This window comes from Lygodium microphyllum, chromosome 19, assembly GCF_053477565.2.
Source record: "Lygodium microphyllum isolate KBCC chromosome 19, Lygodium_microphyllum_v1.1.10, whole genome shotgun sequence".
Classification (NCBI taxonomy): Eukaryota; Viridiplantae; Streptophyta; class Polypodiopsida; order Schizaeales; family Lygodiaceae; genus Lygodium; species Lygodium microphyllum.
In genome coordinates, this window is record NC_141153.1 from 102,747,181 (window position 1) to 102,772,629 (window position 25,449).

Here is a 25,449-nt window from a genome sequence, read left to right on the forward strand (position 1 = left end):
TGAATTTCACCTTCAAAAACTATGCGTACATGGAATCAAGCATTAAAAATTTTTATTCTGGATGATGTTGACGTGTAGGAAAACAATGCAGACAGGTGCTATTTAGAACTAGTTTGAGGCCATGTGTGAGCAAGCCAGGCCTTGAGTATTTTAAAAGAAATCATACTTCGTGGTCTATGTAGATGTATTCTCAGTCGATCATAGAAAGCTACCATGAACTTTACTCAAGTTTTGGCGTCATGGAGATGAATCCCCCACCCCAGGCCCCTTTTCTCTCTGTCATTCTTTCAGGATTACAGCATGGAATGGAACATCAGCTTAGCATAGTGATAATGCCATTACATGTGATTGAAGCTTGTGATGAATATATAGGCTTACTTTTGGAGCCGCATAATTGTAGAGTGTCTTGAGAGGAGCTTCCAATGATTGAGTTAGATAATTCCCTACTTTGCCAACGATCTTGCCCTTCCATCCCATGACTACACGTAAAATCCCTTCAGGCCTCCTTTTCACAGAAATGCAGTTTCACATCGACTCGAGGATAATCATCGCAACTTGCGATGGCATGACAACCCTGCGCCAGCATTTTTGCCATCCAAGCACAGATCAACACAGGAAAATGGCCAATCCAATCAAGGATATCTGTAGCATTATCGTGCATCGAATCTATACCTGCTTTAGACAAGCACCGAGCTTAACAATCGGCCGTGACTGCTAAACTGGCTGTACTGCCGAAGTTCACCGTCTCGGTCCTGATCTGCCTTGAGAAAAATCCAAGCGCTCTGACAAAACCTTTTCTGCTCCGAGGAAGGCTTTTCAAGGTCCGCTTAATCGATGTGATTGCAAACGACATTGATCTGGGGACCAGACGCATGGTCTCTCGGAGGCTTCATTGGAAGGATCGACTGTGGATGACGAATGATGAGCATTGAATGTTGAGTGAAGATGAGACCTGAAACGCGAAATCGAGGACTTCAATGGCAAAATGCAGCGGTTGACACGTCATACTCCCGAACTTGAAGGGTCCTTCTTGTTTATTCTTATTACTTTTCATTGGTTTATATCAATCGTATTAAATGAATCTCTGAGAGAGAGAGAGAGAGAGAGAGAGAGAGAGAACATAAAGGTATTATATTAACAGTTGCTAAGGCTGAAAATGGCCTATTTGTATGACAATAATCATCACTCGGCATCCAAGTGTGACATGCTAAATGATATGCAATGCAAAGCAAAGAAATATAAACTGGTGTATAGTGCAATGCCCAATATGGGGATACAACAAGAAGGTGCTGTGGGTTTATGGAGTAATACATAGCTAGTTATGTGATTAAATCATGGTACATCGATGACTAGCTCCATCCGATCAAGTGGGTTTAATACATCGCACATCCCTAAGGAGATAATGTGTGAGTAGCATTTGAACTGATCCTCAACTCTCTCAAGTAGTGCTCATGTCATCGATAAATCTCTCTCATCTCTCTTTGGTGTAGCCTTTGTGTCTAGTACCCTTGCATCCTCAATCATCGTGCCGCTCTAATCTCTTCAAGACTGTCACCCCTCTCTATGTAGATGTAGTATGTATGGTCACTATCTAGGAAAATTTAATGACTTGTGATTGTCTAGCCGCTCTCTGTAGGGTGCCTACTTAGAGTAATGATGTGCAAAGCCTCTAAATGTCAAGTACAGACTAACCCAAGCATTATTGGTTTGGAGATTCCATGACTTGTCTAATGCTGGTGTCTCCTCTAAACAGAGTGGGGTATCTAGCCTATACTGTACTTTAGGCCCTCTGCAAATGTAGGTCTTCTCACTCTCCACCTCCTCCTCATATAGTCTATAGATACTCTTAGCTCTAGGGAGTTCGACTACTCTCCCTGTCTCAATCTTAAGTTGATGAAAGGAGACCCTAAGTTGGCCTATGGCTACTCACATCTCATGCAGCACATACATGTCTAGGTATCCAAGTCTCTCAAGAAGATGAAGGAGCAATGTCATGCACAATAAACTTTAGTTAATTTGCTTCAATTGGGTAGTGCACATCAACCTATCAAAATGCCCTTATGGCAACAAACTAGATTATGCCAGGAGGCATATTCCACGGTGGATTCCATGAGGTTTTGCGGTGGATTCTGTAAAATTATATTTATTGCCGGGGCTCATACACAAGGTGGATTCCTTATGCGAAAAGTCGATGGGGACACCTATCCTTTTCGGGTGTCTTGTTAATTTAATGTGCAAGTGGGTGATTCCATAGCAGGTGATTCCGCAAAATACATATTTAAATTAATAGACGTTTATGAGTTTAGAGTGCGCAATCGTAATTAATAAAGGTTAGGATTGAGTTCTAACCAATGTATTTATTTTGTAGTTGAAGACTGCTAGGTATTCACTTTTGTTGGTTTAATTTTATTATTTTCTAACAATTGTGAATGCTTCAGTTGATGTATAGAGCAGGCAGCGGTAACGTCGAAAAGCACTAGGCAATAGCGTGCATTCAATTTATTTAGAAGAAATTATCATTTTTTATGGGCGTGCATCTTAGGCGTGGCACCAATATTTATTTTTGATGCGCTTATTTATTGAAACACATGACATTTATTTATTATTTTGTATGCGCATGAACGCACGATTTAAGTATTTGTTATTAGACATTGTATTTTGGCACAGCCCGACTCTTTGGGCGCCCAATAGCTTTAATTCTTTAGTGGGACAAAAGCAAATACAAAAGCTAAAGCGTGCTAATTGTAAATTGGGCTATTTTTTTAGCTTGGAGATGAATAATATATCAAATTCATGCTTTGTGGAGTGCTCACACAAGGCATGGGGGGAGATTGTACCCAATTACTCTTTTGCTTCATGTCGTGCAAGTCTTCTCTCTTGTTTTTTGTGCAAAAATAGAGTTCATTTATTCTTGGGGACCTTCCGACGCTCGCTACGCACGCATATAGCATCCAATCTGTGCACTAGTGGTATCAAAGTGAAGCTGAGATCAAGGGTATCCAATCGCTTACCATCTCGTGCGAAGGCGGAGCTCTTGGAATGATCGAGCTCTACAGTCAGTCTCGTGGCAATCCGTCAATACCAGCGTGTTCCTGGCAATGAAAAATCCCCTGCTACACTGTTGGATGCGAAGGACCGGCCTCTACAGGCAGAGGACCACACGGGAAGCTTCTTCATCAACGCTTTTTTTTTCAAGACCAGAGAAGCAAATAAGTCAAATTGATAAAGTTTCATTAGAAAGCTTAATAAGCTTTCTAAAAAGCTTAAAATTATGGGATTTCAATCGTTGTGGCGGAAGTGTGTACTCCCTAGCGACGTCGACGTCAACATACTCTCGTCCTGGCACAAATCAAATTATTTGATTAAGCTTCTTTTCAAAAAAGTTAAAGCTTAAAGCTTTAAGCTTACTAAAGTTTCAAGTCTACTAAGTTACAAAGGTTAAATTCTCAAGATTCAACCTTTCCCATAGCGGCTATTCGTATATAGTTAGTCCTGAACGGGTTTTGACTTCCATCGAAGCCCCATGTTCACACATATGGACTAACAGAGCCAAATTCCAGCAAATAGATTGCTATACACAGTCTGCACGCACGAATTATCTTCTTGGAAGACGACCGTGATATTAAATTTTGCATCCGCAAAGAAGAAATGCTACAAAAAGCCATTTTTTTAAAAAAAAAGAAATAAGCCTTGTAAACCCGACTTTGGGCTATGCTCATCCCGCTAACAAGATTTCGAGTGTGTGAGGTCTTTTGGAATTTTGCAGGATGTCCAATCAAACCATGGAAGATTTCATGGCTAAAGGTGACTTACCCAAACCAACGACGGAGCAAAAACTGGATTTGATTATGATGCAGCTTCAAGAGGAACGAAGAGTAGGATAAACTTTGCAAGCTCAATTGACCAATCTGCAACGATCTACTGCCGATTAAGATGGACCACAATCCGAAGATCTTGTACGATGTACGATCAATGCAACACTTGAAGCGCAATCTATTTGAAAAGAAACAAAGATAAGTAAAAGAAATTTCAACTTTCGTACTTTCAATGGGTCACGCGATGGAAAGATTGTACTTGCTTTTATTAGTCAATTTGATGATTATTTCTATGAAGAACAATATGCTGAGAAAGACAAAATTAAGTGTGCCACTAATCATCTAGTGGACAGAGCATCCCTATAGTGGACTGTTGTCCGCAAGAGCATTGATTGTACTACTACTTGGGAGACTTTCCAAAAGAAATTTTTGCAGAATCTCATTCCACCCCAATTCCACAAAAAAGCAATCAAACAATGGGATCTTCTGCAACAGAGGGATCGTGAGCCTATTTCACAATATACCAAGCGCTTTTGAAATGCTTTATTGCAACTTCGAATGCTCGAAGATGTACCTGAGGCAACCCATAAATGCAAGTTTATGTTTGGCTTACTTGGACATTTTTATGCGGATGTAAACACGTTCAAGCCAACGACTCTCGAAGATGCAATTTCCTTGGCCCATGATGTTGAAGACAAAATTCGAGGATGAGAGAAGCGACCACAACAATTTCAAACGAATGGTAACTTTGGTTCAAAACAATTCAATTCAAATTTTTGAAGATTCAATCAAAATCGTTTCCTTCCATCTTCATTCTGTAAATGTTGGACACGATCATCTGCTTTACCATCAAACACAAATCCAAACCCTAAGCCATCTCTCTAGCCAAATCCCAACATTCATAAACATCCCGCTATTACCAATAATGTATCTAAAGCCAAACCCATAGTCTGTTACAAATGTCATCAACCTGGACATCTAGCGACGAATTGTCAATCCAAAAAGCCAACTATTCACATCAACTATTTGGAAGCGACAGAAGATTAAGAACATGAAAAAATGCCAGATTTTACGAAAGACGATGACGATATCGATACTACTTCAGATACTTTACCAGGTATGTCAAATCTTTATTTTTTATTAACGACGAAATGTCTTGTGCATGGTAAAGAAAAGACTGTTTTACATGATGATGGGAGCACACACGACCTTATTTATATAAAATTGGTCAAAGAATTGAATTTACATACTGTTTCTACACATTATCGCATTAAGGCTACATTCTTAGGCACTAGATACAATGGGACACAAGAAGTGCATGACTTAGAAATTCAAATTGGTGATTATGTTGAACGTAGAAATTACTTAGTTGTGCCTTTGCAATCTAGTGACATTATCTTAGGAATGCCTTGGCCTCATCAATACAATCCCAATATAGATTATTCCACGCATTCAATGAAGATTTATTCTAATGGGAAACAAATCACATTGCATGGTATGCACACTTTCGATAATTTTCCATTGCTTAGTCATACACAGACTAAATGTGCATTACAAAAAGGTAGCAAATCATATTTAATATGGGTGAATGAAATTGATTCTAAAGAAAATCAGATGCATCCTAGGCACGCACAATTTCTTTCACAATTTCAAGATTGTTTTGCTGCTGACTTACCACCTGGCTTACCAGCTATACTTCTCGAAGATCACAAAATAGACCTAATTCCTGGATCATAACCACCATGTAAAGCACCATATAGACATAACCAAATTGAACAGAAAGAAATTTAAGCCCAAGTTGAAGAATTGTTAACCCGAGGACTCATTAGACCTAGTAGTTCTCCATTTGGTGCACCTATCCTATTAGTGAAGAAGAAAAACAATACCTATCGCATGTGCATTGATTACCGTGTCCTAAATAAGATCACTGTTAAGAATAGATATCTGATTTCTAAGGTAGATGATCTTATGGACAAACTACAAGGATCTGCAATATTTAGCAAGATAGATCTTAAATCTGGATACCATCAAGTAAGATTGGACACATCAGATATTTTCAAAACTGCATTTAGAACACAATTTGGACACTATGAATTCCTTGTTATGCCTTTTGGTTTAACTAATGCACTAGCCACATTCAATTGTATGATGCATTGCATATTTTTGAAGCATCAGCATTGTGTCATTGTTTTCTTTGATGACATATTGGTTTTCAGTAAGAATGAGAATGAACATTATGAACATTTATCTTTGGTTTTCAAATTATTGAAAGAGAATCAATTATATGCTAATCCTGAAAAGAGTGAATTTTTTCAAACACAAATTGAATACCTAAGACATATTGTTTCATCTGAAGGTATTAAAGTTGAGCCTAAAAAGATAGAAGCAATTTTGAAGTGCCCGATACCTAAAAATGTGCACGAATTATGTTCTTTCTTAGGTCTTGCTAGCTTTTACAGAAAATTTGTGAGAAATTTTTCATTGCTTGCATTACCTTTGACAAAATTATTAAAGAAAGGCATTGTGTATCATTGGTCCGATAATCAACAAAAGTCCTCTGATTTACTGAAACATGCTTTAACTCATGCTCCTCTATTGCAATTACTTGACTTCAATAGACCATTTTTCCTAGTAGTCACTGATGCTAGTGGAACTGGAATAGGAGCAGTCCTTATGCAAGATTCTCATCCCATAGCCTACTCTAGCTGCAAACTTAAACCCTCTGAACTTAAGTATTATACCTATGATAAGGAATTGCTAGCTGTAGTACAATCTTTACGTCAATGGAAACACTATTTAATGGGATCTGAATTCATGATCAAAACTGACCAACAAAGCATTAAACATCTTCTTAGTCAACCACAAATATCTGACCGACACATTAAATGGGCTACTTTTATTCAAAATTTTCATCCACTCATACAATATCAAACCGGAAAAGAGAATGTTGTTGTCGATGCTTTAAGTAGAAGACTGACTATCCATAATATCTTTGTGATATCTTTTGACTCTCTTCTCCCTATGAAAGATACCTACGACCAAGACCCTAGTTTTCAAGCTGATTGGAATAAATTAGTTGCAAATAACTGAATTCCCATTGATGCATTGTCTTACACTGATGGATTTATGTTTTATGAAAAAAGATTATGTGTAATTGTTCCATTTCGATAATTTGTTTTACATGAAATTCATTGTCCCCCATACCAAGGCCATAGAGGAATTATTTCTACTTTGCGTACACTGATTGAAGATTTTTATTGGCCACACATGGAATCTGATGTATCTAACTTTGTATTTGAATGCTTAATTTGCCAAAGAGTTAAATGACACCATGGTAAACAATATGGTTTATTAATGCCTTTACCAATTCCAGAATGACCATGGGAACAGATCTCAATGGATTTTATCACTAGTTTGCCTAACACTAAAGCTAATCATGATATGATTTGGACTATTGTCGATAGGTTTAGCAAACAAACATATTTTATTTCATGCAAGAAAACGTTAACTACATCTCAAGCTGCTCAATTATTCTTGAAAACTATTTTCACTAATCATGGTTTGCCAAAAGTTATTATTTCTGATCATGATTCTAGATTCTACAATAATTTTTGGATTACTTTGTTTGCTAATTTAGGAACCAAGATTGATTTTTCATCTATATTTCATCTTAAAACAAGTGGGCAAATAGAAGCTACTAACAGTACCATTTTAGATCTTTTACATGCATACACAATTTCAAAACCACAAACATATTGGGATACACATTTACATTTACTTCAGTTTGCATACAATAACACACCACATACAGCTACAAAGAAAGCACCATTTGAAATTATTTATGGATATAGATTACCTACAGCTGTTATATCATTGTCAAGCAAAGTTCAAGCTGCTCATGATATTGCTAACATGCATGCTACTATTTTTGATGAAGTTCAAGATATGATTGCGAAAGCCCAGCAATCATATACAAAACAAGCCAACAAGAAAAGAAAAGCTATGAGTTTCAAAGTTGATGATTATGTTTGGTTACATATTGAAAAGCGAAGATTACAAAGTGCCTGTTGTAAAGTTAGCTCTTAGATTTTATGGACCTTTCAAGATCATTCACAAAATCAATGATAATGCATTTAAACTAGAATTACCACAACATTGGAAAATCCACAACACTTTTCATATCAGTTTGTTACGACCTTTTAGAGGCCAATTACCTGTACATCCTGTTTATGAAAACTCTCCTTTGCTAGAAGAAGAAACTGAAACCCTTGAACCTAAAACTATTCTAGATATTGACTTTATGACCACTAGAATTGGACGTAGATATTCTAGATATTTGGTTAAGTTTAAAAATCATCCTGTTGAAGAGGCTCAATGGATGCACGCTAGAGACCTAAGTGCTTACCTCTCACTACTGGCTCCACATTGAGCTAATAGCAATTGAGGACAATTGCTATCCCACCCCAGGGGTATGATGCCAGGAGGCATATTCCACAATGGATTCCGTGAGGTTTTGCGGTGGATTCTGTAAAATTATATTTATTGCCGGGCTCATACACAAGGTGGATTCCTTGTGCGAAAAGTCGATGGGGACGCCTGTCCTTTTCGGGCATCTTGTTAATTTAATATGCAAGTGGATGATTCCATAGCAGATGATTCTGCAAAATACATATTTAAATTAATAGACGTTTATGAGTTTAGAGTACACACTCATAATAAATTAAGGTTAGAATTGAGTTCTAACCAATTTATTTATTTTGTAGTTGAAGACTGCTAGGTATTCACTTTTGTTAGTTTAATTTTATTATTTTCTAACAATTGTGAATGCTTCAGTTGATGTGTAGAGCAGGCAGCGGTGGCATTGGGAAGCACTGGGCGATAGCGTGTATTCAAGTTATTTAGAAGAAATTATCATTTTTTATGGGTGCACATCTTAGGCATGGTGCCAATATTTATTATTGGCGCGCTTATTTATTGAAACGCCTGACGTTTATTTATTATTTTGTATGTGCATGGGCGCACGATTTAAATATTTGTTATTGGACATTGTATTTGGACTGGACACAGCTCGACTCTTTGGGCGCCCAATAGCTTTAATTCTTTAGTGGGACAAAAGCAAACACAAAAGCTAAAGCGTGCTAATTGTAAATTGGGCTATTTTGTGAGCTTGGAGATGAATAATATATCAAATTCATGCTTTGTGGAGCGCTCACACAAGGCATGGGGGGGGATTGTACCCAATTAGTCTTTTGCTTCATGTCGTGCAAGTCTTCTCTCTTGTTTTTTGTGCAAAATTAGAGTTCTTTTGTTCTTGGGGACCTTCCGGCGCTCGGTACACATGCATATAGCATCCGATATGTGCACCAGTGGTATCAGAGCGAAGCTGAGATCGAGGGCTTTCAATTGCTTACCATCTCACGCGAAGGCGGAGCTCCTGGAACAATCGAGCTCTACAATCAGTCTCGTGGCAATCTGTCAATACCAGCGTGTTCCTGGCAGTGAAGAACCCCCTGCTACTATTTTATATTCCCATGAAAGTTCATGCTTAAATCCTCCTAGGGATCTAGCCATGCTAAAATAATGCTTGGCAACGACAAGATAACGACAATCCACGGTTGAGATAGCTCAAATTGTTGTCTCAAAGGACTTAAAACCCTCTTCTTTTAATGGAGAGGAAAAGAATGAAATAATGATGCATTCAACACGTCTCTTTTGAAGTCAAAGAATGTTTATAACTTAAAGGGCACACCTACTAAGTTATTAATGACTTAACATAATCTACAGTTCTGGTTTTTAGCTTAGCAAATTGTGGGTGAGTAAATATATCAATATCTTATGCTTAGGAAGACTTTTAGCTTGAACATATGATGGAGTTTTCAATAATAAATGAGCACAAGAGGGCTTGGGCTATAAGATGGGAAAGTTGTCACTCACAATTATTAATGAGTCAATGTGCTTCAAAGGGTTTTAGGTTTTGTGAGAGGATTGCAAGAAAAACATTAGATTGAGGTGCAACTTAATTTACCTTAGACCCTATGTAAAGCTTATAAAGTAGGCATTCATTTACAAATGTCGAATCAACAAGAGTTTTCTTGTGTCGAGGGTAACATCAACTTAAATAGTGCGCTCTCTTTTAAAAAAGCAAGAGGGTCATATTTAAAGGGCCAAGTTAGGCAAGAAATGTCACAATCACTCCTTACATTTATAGAAAAGGCCAAGCAAGGCAATCACTATTACATTTGCTTTGCCAAACATCCTTTTGCCAATTATTTACCACCAAAAAAGATAATAATAATAATAATTTTAATGATTTCAAGGTTAGGATTAGATGTTAATTACATTATATGAAGATAGTTACACTAGAGTCACATGTAAAGATTAAGGGGCTATTTCTTTGCCATACTAATGAACCACACACTTGGACGCATTTAGCCCTTATATTCTCAAAAAGAGACTACCTTAGGTCTACATAACTATGCATGAGTTTGTTTGGGTTAAATTTAGGTTGCAAGGATACACACAAAGGTTAGAGAAGAAGCAGCTTGAGAGCACATAACACAAAAGTGTGTCAAAAAGTAGAACATTTATAAGACTTGGTTTTCCTTAGAGTTAATGGATACATATACACAAATCTAGTGGCACATGACCTCCTAATGATGGAAAGAAGTGACTCAACGGTCCTAAATGTCTTTGCATACACTATTACTAAAATATAGTAATAAATCTCCCTCTAGAGTGGTGTGCTAAACAAAAGAGCTAACATTCACGGTCAATACACAAAGGGAAGTATGCCCAAATCTTTGTGAATAAGGTTGAAACTTCTTGCAATGAAAAGTCTTTGTAAAAGGTTTTACAAAGTTGTCCTATGTTGGCAATTAACCATATGATGCATTAGACACATTATGAAGATCCAAATAAGTGCAACTAGGAAAAAGTACATCTAATTTACCATCTTAAAACATCTACATTAGCCATTTTGGCATAATCCTAGACTCCTCAATCTTTGCTCTCTCATTAACAAGTGTATCATTCACAACTACATAAAAAATAGGGTGATTTGTGGATTCATTCAAAACCTACATAGGCTAAAAAGTACCCCATTTGGTGCTACATTTGGTTAACCACTACTAGAAAGAGGCAAGGAATTGTCAATTACTTCCTATAAGTGTAATTCTATCTCCTTGGTACATGAAAGTAAAGGTTTCATAGCATCTTCCTCAAATATGATAGCATGACTACCAACATATGCTCAATTTGTGGATGATATAACATGTAACCTTTGCTTTCAAAGTTCTAACCAACAAAGACACATTTCATAGCCTTGTCATTTAGTTTTTGCAATGTTACATAGGTATTGATGAACCATGAAACCAAAAATTTTCTAATGTCAAATGTTAGATTCAAGATTGCGTGAATGCACACACATAGCTTTGAGAAGAAGCTTGAGAGCACACAACACAAAAGTGTATCAAGAAGTATCGATATAAGATTAACAAGTCTTAGTTTTTCCTAGAATGAATGGACAAAAAAATATAAAAATATGTAACTGAGTGAAAAAGCCTCCCAATGAAGGAAAAACGATTCCCTAAAGATATTAAATGTCTTTATACACATCATTGCCAAAATATGGTAACAATTTAGGGACATGTGATATGCAGCCTAGATAGTGCACCACATACTTTGATGAATTACTTTTTATGTCAAAGCTAAAGTAAATGTTAGTATATAATATCCACTGGACACTATAGCAAGGCTAGAGGTTTGCTATAATGTAGCTCTAGTAGTGTCATGGACTAGTTGCAGGCAAGGTTGTAACATAGATCTAGCAAGGTCATGGATCGTTTACAGACCACATGCAAGGCATGGAAACAAGTATTTTGAGAAAGGGTCTTTTTACTTTTGAGAGGGAGGTGCACACTACTCCCCTATAGCAATAGACAAAGTTGGCTACAAAGTGAAATATTTGGTTATCCTTAGGCCACTATAGTTGCCATTATTCTTACGTGGCTACTTTCTGCTAGAGATGCCACATAGTGGTTATTGTAGCTAGAGGAGCAATAACTCCTAGTTAGTGACTCTTTAGTAGTAGTGAGCTCCATGCACCAACCCTTATCATTATATAAGCATGTTGTAGCATTGCAAATTCTAGCTTTGTTTGTGCTATGGTTTGGTGTCGCAGCACTTAATGGCCTTCAATTGATGCTAAGTTTAGGATTTGGAGTTTGACTATTGGGCATGGTTGTATGTACCCCTATTTTCTATTTAGTTTTGGGTTGCTTTTGTACTTGGCTATCATTCACACACACACACACACACACACACTCTCTCTCTCTCTCTCTCTCTCTCTCTATATATATATATATATATATATATATATATATATATATATATATATATATATATATCTCTCTCTCTCTCTCTCTCTCTCTCTCTCTCTCTCTCTCTCTCTCTCTCTCTCTATGCCTCCCTCCCTTCCTCTCTCCATCCCCCCCTCGTATGTGTGTGTGGGGAGGAGGGTAAGGCTTATTGCCTATTTAGGAGACTTCTTGGTCCGTTGATTGGCCACGAGAGCATTTCCCTCTGGTACTCAACAAAGAGCTCCAAGAGACACTTGAGTTTGAGGAATATCAACAACTAGTGGTAGAGCTACAGAATCATGTAGGCTATCCAAGGCAAAGTTACGGGGAACAACAAAGTGCTTATGAAAGAGGGTCATTTCAAAGGCTTAAGGAGTGGATACATAAAAAAGGGGTAGCTCTAAAAATAATGCTATGTATAAAAGCTCAAAAATTTGTATAGAAGATCATTCTTATGTGTGTGCAAATTTCTCTCAAGCTTTCTCTTTCTCATGTTTCCTGCATGTTTGCTTGTTATTGAGAAATGAGATGAAGCGTGCGTGCACGTGTGTGATATGGCATGATATATGAACACTTACAAAAGGCAAAAATGACCTATGAGACCATGAATTACAACCACCTATATAATGATACAACTAGAAAAAGAATAATAAACATAAATGAACAATAGAAGAAAGTTAAAAGCTATAAGCTAATGATATTTAATGATAGAACAAGAGATCCTAGCTAAGACAATTGATAATGATAAAACTTGATGTACAAAATCTAAGACTTGGAGTATCATGGAGGTGCATATGGCCTAGCTCTAGCCCAAGCAATGATCTCATATATCCATATATGCATGATATGGTTGGTTGAATCTCAATACCTTTGGATATCAATGCTAAGCTTAGTGTACATGAAGGTGATGTGATTGAGGATATCACTATGTATAGAAAGATTGTGGGTAGCCTTATTTATTTGATGGTCATTAGGCTAGATCTAAACTACATAGTTGGTTTAGAGAGTCAATTTGTGCAACTTCCATGGAAGCCACATTTGAATGCAGTGTGGTGCACATTGCACTATGTTAGCTCTACACTTTATTATGCTTTATTCTATGATCAAGTATACCCTTGGACTTGCATGATTACATAGATGTAGGTTTGGACCAATAGTATTTCAAATAAGAGGTCTACTAGTGGATTTATATTTTCCTTTGGGAGTGATGTTGTTACTTGGAGTAGCAAGAAATAGCCTATAGTTACACTAGAGTATAGAGATGTTGCATTTGCAACATGTGAGGTAGCTTTGCTACGCAAGCTACTTGATGATTTGGGGGTGCAGGTGGACAAGAAGGTTATCATCACTATGATAACCTTAGTAGCATTTAGCTAGCCAAGAACTGAATGTATCATGTGTTGGACAAAATGCATAAAGGTCCATTACCATTTCATTTCAGAGCGGGGACTAGTAGGTGATATCGACTTGGTTCATGTAAGCACATAGGATTAGGCTACATGCATTTTCACCAAGGCCTTGGGAGCTAAGAAGCTTTGTCAAATTAGGAATGTGCTTGGAGTACATGAGCCAATGCTGAACTTGACGGGGAGTGTTGAGATGTTGAGCTCCCTATGAGTTAGCATCCACTATATGCCTTGGTGATGTGGCATGGCTTTACTCACTAGCATGTTAAGTAATCAACATGGAGGTTATGCCAGTGATTCTACAATTGGACTATAAGCACATAGTCCACTCTTTGTTGTGGCACATTTATTGTGCCGCCTTATCTATCCTTAGTGGGTTCACACTTAGTGATTACATGCACATATGTCCTAGTACTTTCATATTAGTATTTTATCATGTTATAGACTAAGTTCTTTCGTGTGAAAGAAGAAGAAGAAGATTTCAACCCTACTTCTCTATATGTTCAAGTCTCCATTGTGTGTATGTGATCTTAGTTGCTCCATCTCTCTCTCCTCTTCTTTCTGTACACTACTTTGGTTGAGGTTGCCATTTCAATGTGTGGAGTAAAAGTAGCTTATTCAACACTTGAGCCTAACTATGGAAGTGAGGTTACTCCTTTACTCTCTAGCTTGAGAGCAACATGCTTAGAGGGATACCAACTTCACCTTGCTTAGCCTGTTCTTTGGTAATGGCATTGATGGGAAATCACAATTACATATTCATCTTTTAGCATTTCTATAGTAAAGAGACTCAAGGGTACTATGGATACTATGGCCTTACTGGTGCTAGATTTCCTCTTCAAACAATTTGAATTCACATTCAAGAAACTTTTTTTCAACTTCATTCTCTTTGGATTAATCTTGTTTTTCAGGGAATTGAGTGGAGATGTACTCAAGTTGGCCACAAGTCCAATAGGCAATAGTCTCTCACGTTTGCATCACGCCTCATCCTTACCTCTTGCTAACATCATGATTGGTACTGGTCGGTAATCCATGAGCACTGCATTTTGTTCCTCATCATAAGAGATATAGATTTGTGTGATCCTTTTCTTGGTGGTCTCTTCAACATAGTAAATTGGGGTATCAATAGCTGGATGAGTTATGATCTAGGCATAGAGGCTGTAGGATGTTTGATGGGCTTTAGGAGCTGCTCATCTCTAATTTGGGGGAGTAGGTAAAGCCATCTATTGTGGTCTTGGATATGTGACTCCTCAATTTGGATATGGTGAAAAAAGTATCAGAGCTGCCCAAGTGCACTACAAGTGGATGCCTCATGCTAGAACCAACCATAATTTGTGTAGGTCCTACTTTATTTGGAGTATTTAGATGATGAAAAATGATCACCACCATTGCAATGTTTGCACTGCACATTTACAACATTTTCCATGATTTATTGAGTTTGAATATTTTCTATCTTAAGTTTCTCTCTACTAGATTGGGATTTGGATATTATGCTTTTTTCTTTATTGTCTTTATCTCCACTTCTCTTATTGTGTAGATCCACTATTATGGTTGTTTCTTCTAAGACTTCATTTAGATTGGTGTTGCCGAGGACTTAGATGCTAGCAATGCTTCATAGATATTTTCATTATGGATTCCCTTGATGAAAGCTTTTGTGATGGCTTTAGCGGCTAGTTTTTCAGCTAGCAGAATTCTCTTCTATAAGTCTTTCAAATCGGACACATACTCTTGCATGCTCTCTTCCTCTAGTTACTTGATATTTATTAACTAGACAATGAGATTATCCCCATAGCTTGCTTCTATGAGTATCTTGATGAATAGAGACTTAAGGACTACAAAAGAAGGCTTTAGCTACATCAAGATTGGTAGACCAAGTGTAACTTTTCTTGCCCATAGAAAGCCTAAAAGCTTGAGCCCACTTGGCATCCCCAATGAGATTATTGGCCTCACAAGGTTGCTCAAAATGCTCTATGATGCCATATGGATCATCTCTCGTGCAATACTTGTCAAATTGTTTAGCTATTAGGGGTACTTCGTCTTCTTCTCTTCATCAAGTGTGAACAATGCTATTAGGATAGCAAAAGTCAATGAGGATATTACAATGGTAATACAATGTAAAAGCATGTGCATAAGGCCATAAAATTGACATATGAAAGCACTTTTTGCTAGCACTAAAATGTGGGTATGAATATTAGAAAAGTATCCTTCAATAAAGAAGAAAATTTTGGTTATTACCTTTGTCAAACATAGTTTTGTGAGGCTAATATCTCTCAATCTGGCCAATAACCTTGTGAGGTGTACAAATATGAAATGCTCATCTTTTTTAGTACTATAATATGAACAAAGGAATCTTCTAGATCTAACTTCTACATTATTTTATATAGCCATAAATTCGGTTGCTCATCTAACTACTAAAATTCAGTATTGCACCCACCTACCTATTTTGGGAGCTGAATATATCGAGCTACAACCATAATTACATGTTGGAGTATGAAAAAGAGTTTTTCTCCACTTTATGGATCATCCACTTGCCAAAGGGCAAGTTGAGATCCACTCACAATGGCAAGTTGTATAAGCTATTCTAAATAGCCAAGGTTGCAGTCCCAATAGACACAACATAGCCATAGTAGTATAGTCTAATATAGTCCTAGGACAGTTATAGTACATTTGTCACAAATTTTGTTGATTTATTGAGGCTCATCTATTCTCTTAATCCTCATCTCCTTTTTTTTTTTCACATGGTACCATAGTAGGTTCCTTTCGAATCTTGCCTAGTGTGAACCTTATTTGTGCGAAAATCTCCATTCACTACATTGTTTTCTTGAATTTAGAAATGGCACCTACTCTACACAATCTACATTTGGAGGGAGCTCAAAATCTCAATGAAATCAACTATGCCACTTGGAAAGTCAGGATGGAGTCACTCCTCTTCTTACAAGATTACTAGGAGCTAGTCTCAATGGATAGACAAAAAGAAGATGAGGTTATTGAAGAAGAATTGGCCAAATGTGACAAAAAGGCCATGCTTGCTGTCCACATGATAAAGCGAAATGTCAAGGATGACATTCTTAGCCATCTAATGGATGTGAAAACTCCTAAGAAATCTTGGGAGACCTCAAATAACATATATGAATAAAAAATTACATCAAGGCAAATAGCCTTGAGAGTTAAGTTAACCAACACAAAGAGAAATGAAGGAGAGATTGCCAAGTTCATCAAGAAAGTCACAGATCTACATTAGCAATTGATTACTATGGAAGATAAAATGATGGATAATGAGCTATCTACAATCATCATTCATGATTCGAAGGAAGGATATGAAGAACTTGTCCAAGGCCTTATCATTTTGAGTCAAAAACTCACACTTGATGACACGGAGTAGATTATTAGAGACGAAGATCAAAGGCAAGTAGCTATGAATAATATTTATAATGGTAGCTCTAAAAGTACTTCAACAAGTACAATAGACAAATCCCTCTTTTTAAAAAGAGGAAGAGGATGATTCAACACCCAAAGAGAAAGAGGAAGACACCAAACAAGCGAGCCCAACCAACCACAGTAATAATCAACTACATCAAGAATGTAATGAGTTTTCTTATGGAAGAGGAGGACATTCCTCCATAGGTAGAGGAAGATGCAAAGTTAGAGTTTATCATACTCCATTCAATATCATTATTGTTCAAAATATGGAAATTTTGAGAAGGATTGTGAAGAAGCAAGTTAATTGGAAGGGAATATATGGTAGCTTTGTTGATGGAGAAGGAAGTTCTTGATACTTCTCTCAAGACAACTCTTTAATCTCTATTGAGGTGACTACATAAGCCAATATTGTAGATTTTAGAATTAAAGAAGAGCCATGGTGTATTGATAGTGGGGCAACCTCCCATGTGAGTTCTCATGCTAAATATTTCTCTAAATTGGATTCTACTTATAATGGTAGTATCTACATTGTAGATAGTACTCCTAGTGCTATTACAAGTAAAGATGATATACTTATGCAGCTCAATACAGGCTGAGAAAGACACTTGGAGATGTTCTCTTGGTACCCTCATTAGCTAAGAAAATCTTGTCAATTGGAGCCATGACTACAAAAGGCTTGAATGTGGAGTTTAAAGGGCAACAATGCATTATTAAATATAGATGGAATCACTACAAAGTAGAGGCCAAAGGAAAGAAGCATAGAAAGTTCTTCAAAGTTGATGGATCACCTTCAACATTTGCAACCACACAAGATGAAAGGATAGCCCCTCTTTCTCCTACTGAATTTTGATATAAAAGGTATAGAAACTTGAACTTTAGAAGCATGTGTATGTTGAAGACTCAAGGTATCGTTTTGTGCATACCATCATTATAAAGGATTCCAAGTTTTGTGAATCATGGTGCATTTGGGAAGTAGTCAAGAACTAGATTCTCAAGAAGTATAAATAGATTTAAAAAAGTCATTGATCTCATCTATGTTGATGTATGTGAAACAACCCATACACCAATAGGTGGACATATATACTATGTCCATTTTATTGATGATTTTTCCTGGTATACTTGGGTATTCTTCATGAAATCCAAGGAGTATTTGATATCTTTAAGCACTTTTTTATTGTGCTTAAGACTATGATAGGAGGAAGAATTAAACTATTAAGATTAGATAATGGAGGAGAATTCTTATCCAATACCTCAAAAAACATGGGACTAGATAATGGAGGAAGAATCAAATTGCTTAGAATAGATAATGGAGGAGAATTCTTATCCAAAGAATTCAACTAGCTCATAAAACATGGAATGAGAAGGTGGTTACTTGTAGCCCCATACCTCAATAGAGTGATGTTATAGAGAGGAAGAATAAGACCTTGTTTCAGGAAGTTAGATGCATGTTGAAAGACATACAACTTGAAAATTGCTGTTGGGCTAAAGCAATCAATACTACCCCCTACTTGTGATGAATTGGTTAGCTACTAAAGTGTTAAAATGTATAATACCATATGAAGCCTTCTATGGAGTGAAAGTTGATGTATCTCAATTTGGACACATAATCTTGCATGCTCTCTTCATCTAGTTACTCGATATTTATTAACTAGATAATGAGATTATTCACAGGGCATGCTTCTATGAACCTCTTGATGAAGAGAGTCCTAAGGACTACAAAAGAAGGCTTCTTAGATATATCAACTTTGGTACACCAAGTATGACCCTTCTTGCTCATACAATGCCCAAAAGCTTGAGCCCACTTGGCATCCTCAATGAGGTTATTGACCTCACAAACTTCCTCAAAATGCTCTATGAACCTGTATGGATCATCTCTATGTGATACTTATCAAGTTATTTAGCTATTAGGGACTCTTTAGCATGGTTTAATAGGTAGATGCATTTTTAATCTCGATTATTAGGATTTGGGCCATATTGTTAGAGTACGCCATCTCACACCACTCTTCACTAAGGTATGAACAATGATTTTGGGATAGCAAAGATCAAGGGGGATATTACAATGGTAATATGATGTAAAAGCAAGCACGTACTTGAGGTTGTACAATGTACTTATGAAAGCACGCTTTGGTAGTACTAACATGTGGGTATGATTAGTGGAAAAGTCTCTTTCAATCAAGGAGAAAGCTTTGGTTATCACCTTTCTATGAAGCATTTTTATAGAGATGATATCTCTCAATCCAACCAATAACTTTTGGAGGTATTCAAAGATACAATGTTCATCTTTTTGAGTACTACAATGTGACTAAAGGAATATTCTAGACCTGAATTCTATACTATTTTATATAGCCACGAATTTGGTTGGTCACCTAACTACTAAAATTCAGGACTACACCTACCTACTTGCATTGGAAGTTGAATATTTGGAGCTATAGCCATAACCTTGTGTTGGACAATGAAGAAGAGTTGTTTCCCACTTTATGGAGCATTCATCTACCAAATTGAAGCTCAAGATTTGCTCACAAAGTTATATAAGCTATTCTTAGTAGCTTAATTGTAATCCCAAAGCATACACAATGTAGCCATAGCCTAGTTTAGTACAATCCTAGCATAGTCTAGTTTTGTGTAGACAATAGACACCAAAAAGTGTATTATTGAGTAGAAGTTGAGTGTAGCCTACACTCTCTAAATTGTTCCTTCCTCATTTTTACTAGTTTTGGATTTGGGGATTACCCCATCACTTATATTAGGTAAGGATAACTACCCTTCTGTTATGAATAAAGAATTGAGTGTTATTATCAATCTTGTGTTCTATATCCAGTGGGCTTTATTAAGACTTGTATTAGTGTCTTGCTTTCATCCCAATACATTTCAATATTGTTCTTTACTAAACATTTGACAATGTCAAAAGTACAGTTCTATCTAAAAAGTTACTTTTGTCTCTATGTAAGAGCACTTTTGTCTTTGTGAAAAAGCATTTTTATTTTGTAAAAAGTACTTTTCCACATTATTGTTATCATAGTTTAACTGATTCATTGAGGTTCATCTTTTCTCTTATTCCTCATCCCCTTTTTTTTTACACATGGTATCAAAGCATGTTCCTTTTGAATGCCTAGGATGAGCCTTGTTTGTGTGAAAATCCCCATCCAATGCATTGTTTTCTTGAAGCTGGAAATGGCACCTAGTTAACATAATTTACATTTAGAGAGAGTTAAAAAAGCTTAATGGCACCAACTATGACACTTGGAAAGTGAGGATGGAGTCACACCTCTTCTTCTTCTTCTTCTTCTTCTTCTCTCTCTCTCTCTCTCTCTCTCTCTCTCTCTCTCTCTCTCTCTCTCTCTCTCTCTCTCTCTCTCTCTCTCTCTCTCTCTCTCTCTCTCTCTCTCTCTCTCTCTCTCTCTCTCTCTCAGATTGCTAGGAGCTTGTCTCAATTGATCGACATAAAGAAGATGAGGTTACTGAAGAAGAATTGGCCAAATGGGTAAATAGACTGTTTGCTACCCACACGATGACATTCTTAGCCATATAATGCATGTGACAACTCCTAAGAAAGCTTGGGAGACCTTGAAGAACATATATGAATAGAAAATTAATGCCACCTACTTACAATGAACTAGTCAACCACTAAAGTGTTAAGAGGTATTACACCATATGAAGGCTTCTATGGAACCAAACCTCATGTTATCTCAATTTGGATACATAATCTTGCATGCTCTCTTCCTTTTGTTACTTATTATTTATTAATTAGACAATGAGATTTTCCTCATAGCTTTCTTTTGTAAATCTCGTGATGAAGAGAGTCGTAAAGACTAAAAGAGAAGGCTTCTTAGTTGCATCAAGACTAGTAGACCAAGCACAACCTTTCTCACTCATAGAAAGCCCACAATCTAGAGCCTACTTGGCATTTCTAGTGAGGTTATTGGTGTCACAAACTTGCTCAAAATTCTCTATGAACTTGTATGGATAATCTCTCATATGATACTTATCAAATTGATTAGCTACTAGGGACAATTTGGCTTGTTCTCACTAGGCACATGTGTTTTCCAACTTGATTAGAAGGAATTGGGCCATATTATTAGAGTATGCAAGCTCACACCATCTCTTCACTAATGTGTGAATAATGCTATTGGGATAGTAAAGGTCAAGAAGGATATCACGATGGAAATATGATGTAAAAGCATGTGCCTAAGGTCATAAAATTGACCTATGGAAGCACTTTTTGGTAGTACTAACACGTGGGCATGAACAATGGAAAAGTCACCTTCAATCAAGGATAAAATTTTGGTTACCACCTTTGTAGAAAGCAATTTTGTAGGGCTAATATCTCTCAACCTACCCAATAACTTTGGGAGGTATAAAAGGATCAAGTATTCATCTTTTTTAGCACATTAATATGAACAGAGGAATCTTTTAGATATAACTTCTACATTATTTTATACAACCATGAATTTGGATGGTTACCTAATTACTAAAATTCAGGACTACACCTATCCACCTATTCGCTAGAGTGTTAAGAAGAGTTGTCGCCCACTCTATAGAGCATCCACCTACCAAAGGGTAGCTGGAGATTCCCTCACAACAATAGAAAGTTATATAAACTATTTTGGCTTTGTGTCTTAGCTTGTTGTTTTAACTCCTCTATCTCACTTACGTTTGGTTGGCAAGCACTTCATTGAATGTAATAGTTAAGCACTGCTCTTTGGCTTCCTCATTTGAGATGTCCCACATAAGATTGCCTAGAAGCTCATCGTAGTACTTGTCATGATATTCTTGCTCCTCCAATGTTAGTGGGTATGCTAGGTATTCCTCATGTTCTTTAGGCAAGGTGCCCATATTTTTGTGGGTGTAGGTGTTGCAAGTAGCTTCATAGCTTCAACCTAGCATTTGATTTCATAAGGCACTTTGTGGCATACCTATTTTCTAATTGAGCTTGTTCTATTGCCATTTCTTTTAGGGTTTTGACCATTTCTTTGGGCTTTGGACAAGATTGAATGAGTGCAAGATTGCTTGTGCTTTTGAGGTTTAAATATTTATCCAAAGGCTCTATGGCTATGATGTCTTGTTTCTTATCAAATGTGACATGTAGTTGGAACTAATGGTTTGTGAATGTTCTATTTTCACATTTGATTGGGCATCATGTGATTCATTATTGGCGGGCCAAGTTTTGGATGTAACTGTTGCTTGAAATCCTTGAGACTTTTGGAAGCATTCACAAACTTGGTGCTTTTAGTAGAAGTGAACATGAAGATATCTATGGATGGGTTGTATGTCAAGGCTATTGACTTCTCCCTCTTCTCCTTAGGGTTCATTTTTGTGGCTTCTGCATGGTTTCTCATTTCTACCATTGTTTTCTTTTCTTCATTTTATTTATCTTGGATAATGAAGGTCTGGAGTTTGGAGATTGTGTTCCTTTCATTGGTTTGGCAACTACATCATTGGGCCACTCATTAGGGATCTGTTTTTCTTTTTTCTCCTTATGGACCTGCCCTAGGTCATGCTGAGTAATATTGTTAGGCTGTAATGATTCAATTGACTTTTCTTTTGAAGAGCCTAGCCTTTCAACAAATTCTTCTTTAATTGTTGCATTAATTGTGGATGTTGTGATTGCTCTTGCTTAGTTTTTGGCTTTAGGACTTTATCCTATTTGATTGTAGTTGACTTGTCCTTGAGGATCTTGATTAGTATTGCCTCCTTCAATAGTTACTTTCTAGGATTTATTTTACGTTTAGGTTCATTTTTCATCCATTGAGGAGCATTTATGTGTGGTGCGATGGAGATGTATGTAGGTGGTTTGGATAGCCATAACCTATGATTTTGTACATAGTATCCTTTGATTGAGGAGAAGGGATTGTGGAACCCATTGCTACATACTAGCTCCTTGTTGCCAATGTCTTGAATTATGGGGTTTGGGCCTTGTTTGTGGCTTTCTAAGAGTTTTGTAAGTCCATATTGTAACCTTGGCTTCACTTCCTAGGTTTCTCATTTGAAGAATGGTTGTGTTGATAGGCTCTCTTTCTTCATCGTGTGCTTGAAGAAAGTCCTTAAGCATTTTCCTACTTTTCTCACTACTTGGTATCTCATTTGAGTTGGAGATTTGTTCCTTCCCCTTCCCTTGGGGGCCGGTGAGATTAATCTTGTTGAAAGTTATGATCATTCTCACATTCAAGAGTGTTAAATGTATACCTTCTACCACATAATCAACCCCACATGTTTTTGCTTACTTGAAGGATCTACCAAGAAGTATATCCTTTACCACATCCTCACAAACTGGGGGTGCATGGAATAAGATGGGTAGGCTTTTAACCTTTATAATTGTGATGATTTTACATTTTCCTAGGAGAGAATACGATTTTCTCCCTTAGGGATTGAGCATCATGTTGGTTGATGTAAGCTCTAGTTGGCCTATTTCAGTCCATGCTTCATAGGCCATAATATTGAAGTCTACTCCATCATCAGGGCATCAATAACATGCTTTCTTTTTGTAGTAAGTTTGACCTTGAGATAGGTAGGAGGCATTAGCTTATTGTCTTCGAGGTCTAGGTCTATAAATCCAACCTTTCAAATGAAAATATTTGAACTTTTTGGTGCACTATGGGGTATGCTCACATATTGGAATCATGGTTCACTTCTGCAATGTTGCTCATCACACATTGAAGGTGAGGGTTATTGAGTCTATCCATCTTCATGTTCCTCTATGGACGGTGTTATATTTTGTTCAAATTTGGATGGCATTTTATTTTGTTTAGATTGAGTATAGTTTGACCACAATGTGTAGGTATTCCTACATGACCTATTTTCCCTTGATGTGGTTATTCTATGGTCTCTATTTCATTTTGTTTAGGTGTGGGTTTCCCTTGTTTCTACCTGTGTATTTGTGTTCAAGCAATGAGACCTATTGCTAGGTTTGTCCATGTTCTAGTTTGCTTTCCTAGGAATTTCTTGCTCACTTGCATTTGTTTGAGTGTTCTTGGTGGCGTATTATTCCCTCTTGTATCCATGGTTGTTTCAACATGTTTGTTGTTTTCTTATTACTTTACTTGATGTGGATGATGCCTATGGGTGCCTAGACAGCTCCGACACTTATTTACTCTAACAACTAGAGTGCTTTGGCCATTGCTCAGAACTTAGTGTTCCATGCTCGCACAATGCATATGGAAGTTCATTATCATTATGTTCGTGAGCAGATGTCAATTTGAGAAATAGAGTTGTCTTACATACCCACGGATGACAACTTGGTAGATCTTTCGTGGAAGGCTCTTTCTCAACCAAAGTTCTAGGCTTTTCGGCAAGCCTTAAACTTGATACCATTTGTTCCATGATTTGTGATGCTTTGTATTGTCATAGGTTGCTACGTCCACTTGGATGAGCTTGTGCAACCATGACCTTATGTTTTTTTTTTAAATTTCTAGGATTCTGTCATTTTTCCTAGATCAATCCACCCATTAGGTCTTTTGGAAGTTGAGAAGAAAGCTGGGAAGGTGGGGGAGTTGATGCTACCTCAAATGGATGAAGACTTGTGGAAGCTTGGTTGAAGCTCTCTTTCTCAGGTTGAAGTAGAATGGCTAAAGCTCCTCGAATGTCTACTCTGATATCGATTGAAAGGGGTCGGTAGTAGGAGTGAGAGTGAGAAGAGCACAAGCAGGAGCAAGAGCTATGGCTATGGATGTTTGAACCCAAGAGAGCAAGGCCAGTATATGGGAACTCCAATAATAAACACACACATGGGCATGCGTACATGGTCTTATACATGCACATCTTCATAACTTATGCTTACTAAGTCTACTATTAAGCACCTGCTCATATTGACGAGTGTAGGGAAAATTATTCTAAGCATTTAATATAGTAGAATGTATGGTACTTTTCATCAAATGCTTCTTCATTGCTTAAGGTTGGGTAGACTAGATTGTGTATGGCACCATGAGCAACTCTATACACAAAAAATACATTTGATTTTGCGCTTTAACAATGCATTAAGTATGCATAAGATTACAATCTTCATGATTTTTGAAGGTACTTCTAATCTTGCTTGCAACTAGATGTAACTAAGTTTACATCATCCACCATAAATTTTTTGAATAAATAATATTATTGAGTTGAAACTAATAAGATATGACGAAGATTGAGAATCTAATTTCTTGCTTTAACAATACTGTACTAGATTGGAGGCTACTAGCATATTCATGGCTATAAATTACACATTCTTGCCACCATGCAAGTATATCTTCTATTCACTCTCACACCTCTCTTGGAAATTCTGTAATTTTGCTCTACCACTTTGTTTTCCTTTTTATAATCTTCCATCTATGGTTCAACTAGTAGATGCTTGTGTTTTTCAAATGGAACAAAACAAGGTAAACTTTTATTTGCAAAGGTGACATGGGAGACAACTAGTGATTGTGATCTTTTAGTTCGAATTAATGACCCACTTGTTTGGCTTGTAGGTAACTATTG

The 25,449-nt window shown here is 37.0% G+C and overlaps 1 protein-coding gene across 1 annotated transcript in view; it reads right to left on the minus strand.

Moving 5' to 3' along the window:
• The window catches only part of LOC148020222 (uncharacterized), a 76,007-nt gene extending 75,015 nt beyond the window's left edge, over nt 1–992 (minus strand). Inside the window, exons 1-2 of the mRNA XM_087700542.1 lie at nt 673–992; nt 379–574 (exon numbers count right to left, since the gene is read on the minus strand). Of these exons, the coding sequence (XP_087556668.1) occupies nt 379–477 (99 nt within the window). The 5' untranslated portion in view covers nt 478–574; nt 673–992. The remainder of the gene's footprint in view (nt 1–378; nt 575–672) is intronic.
• Nucleotides 993–25,449: the final 24,457 nt, after the last annotated feature.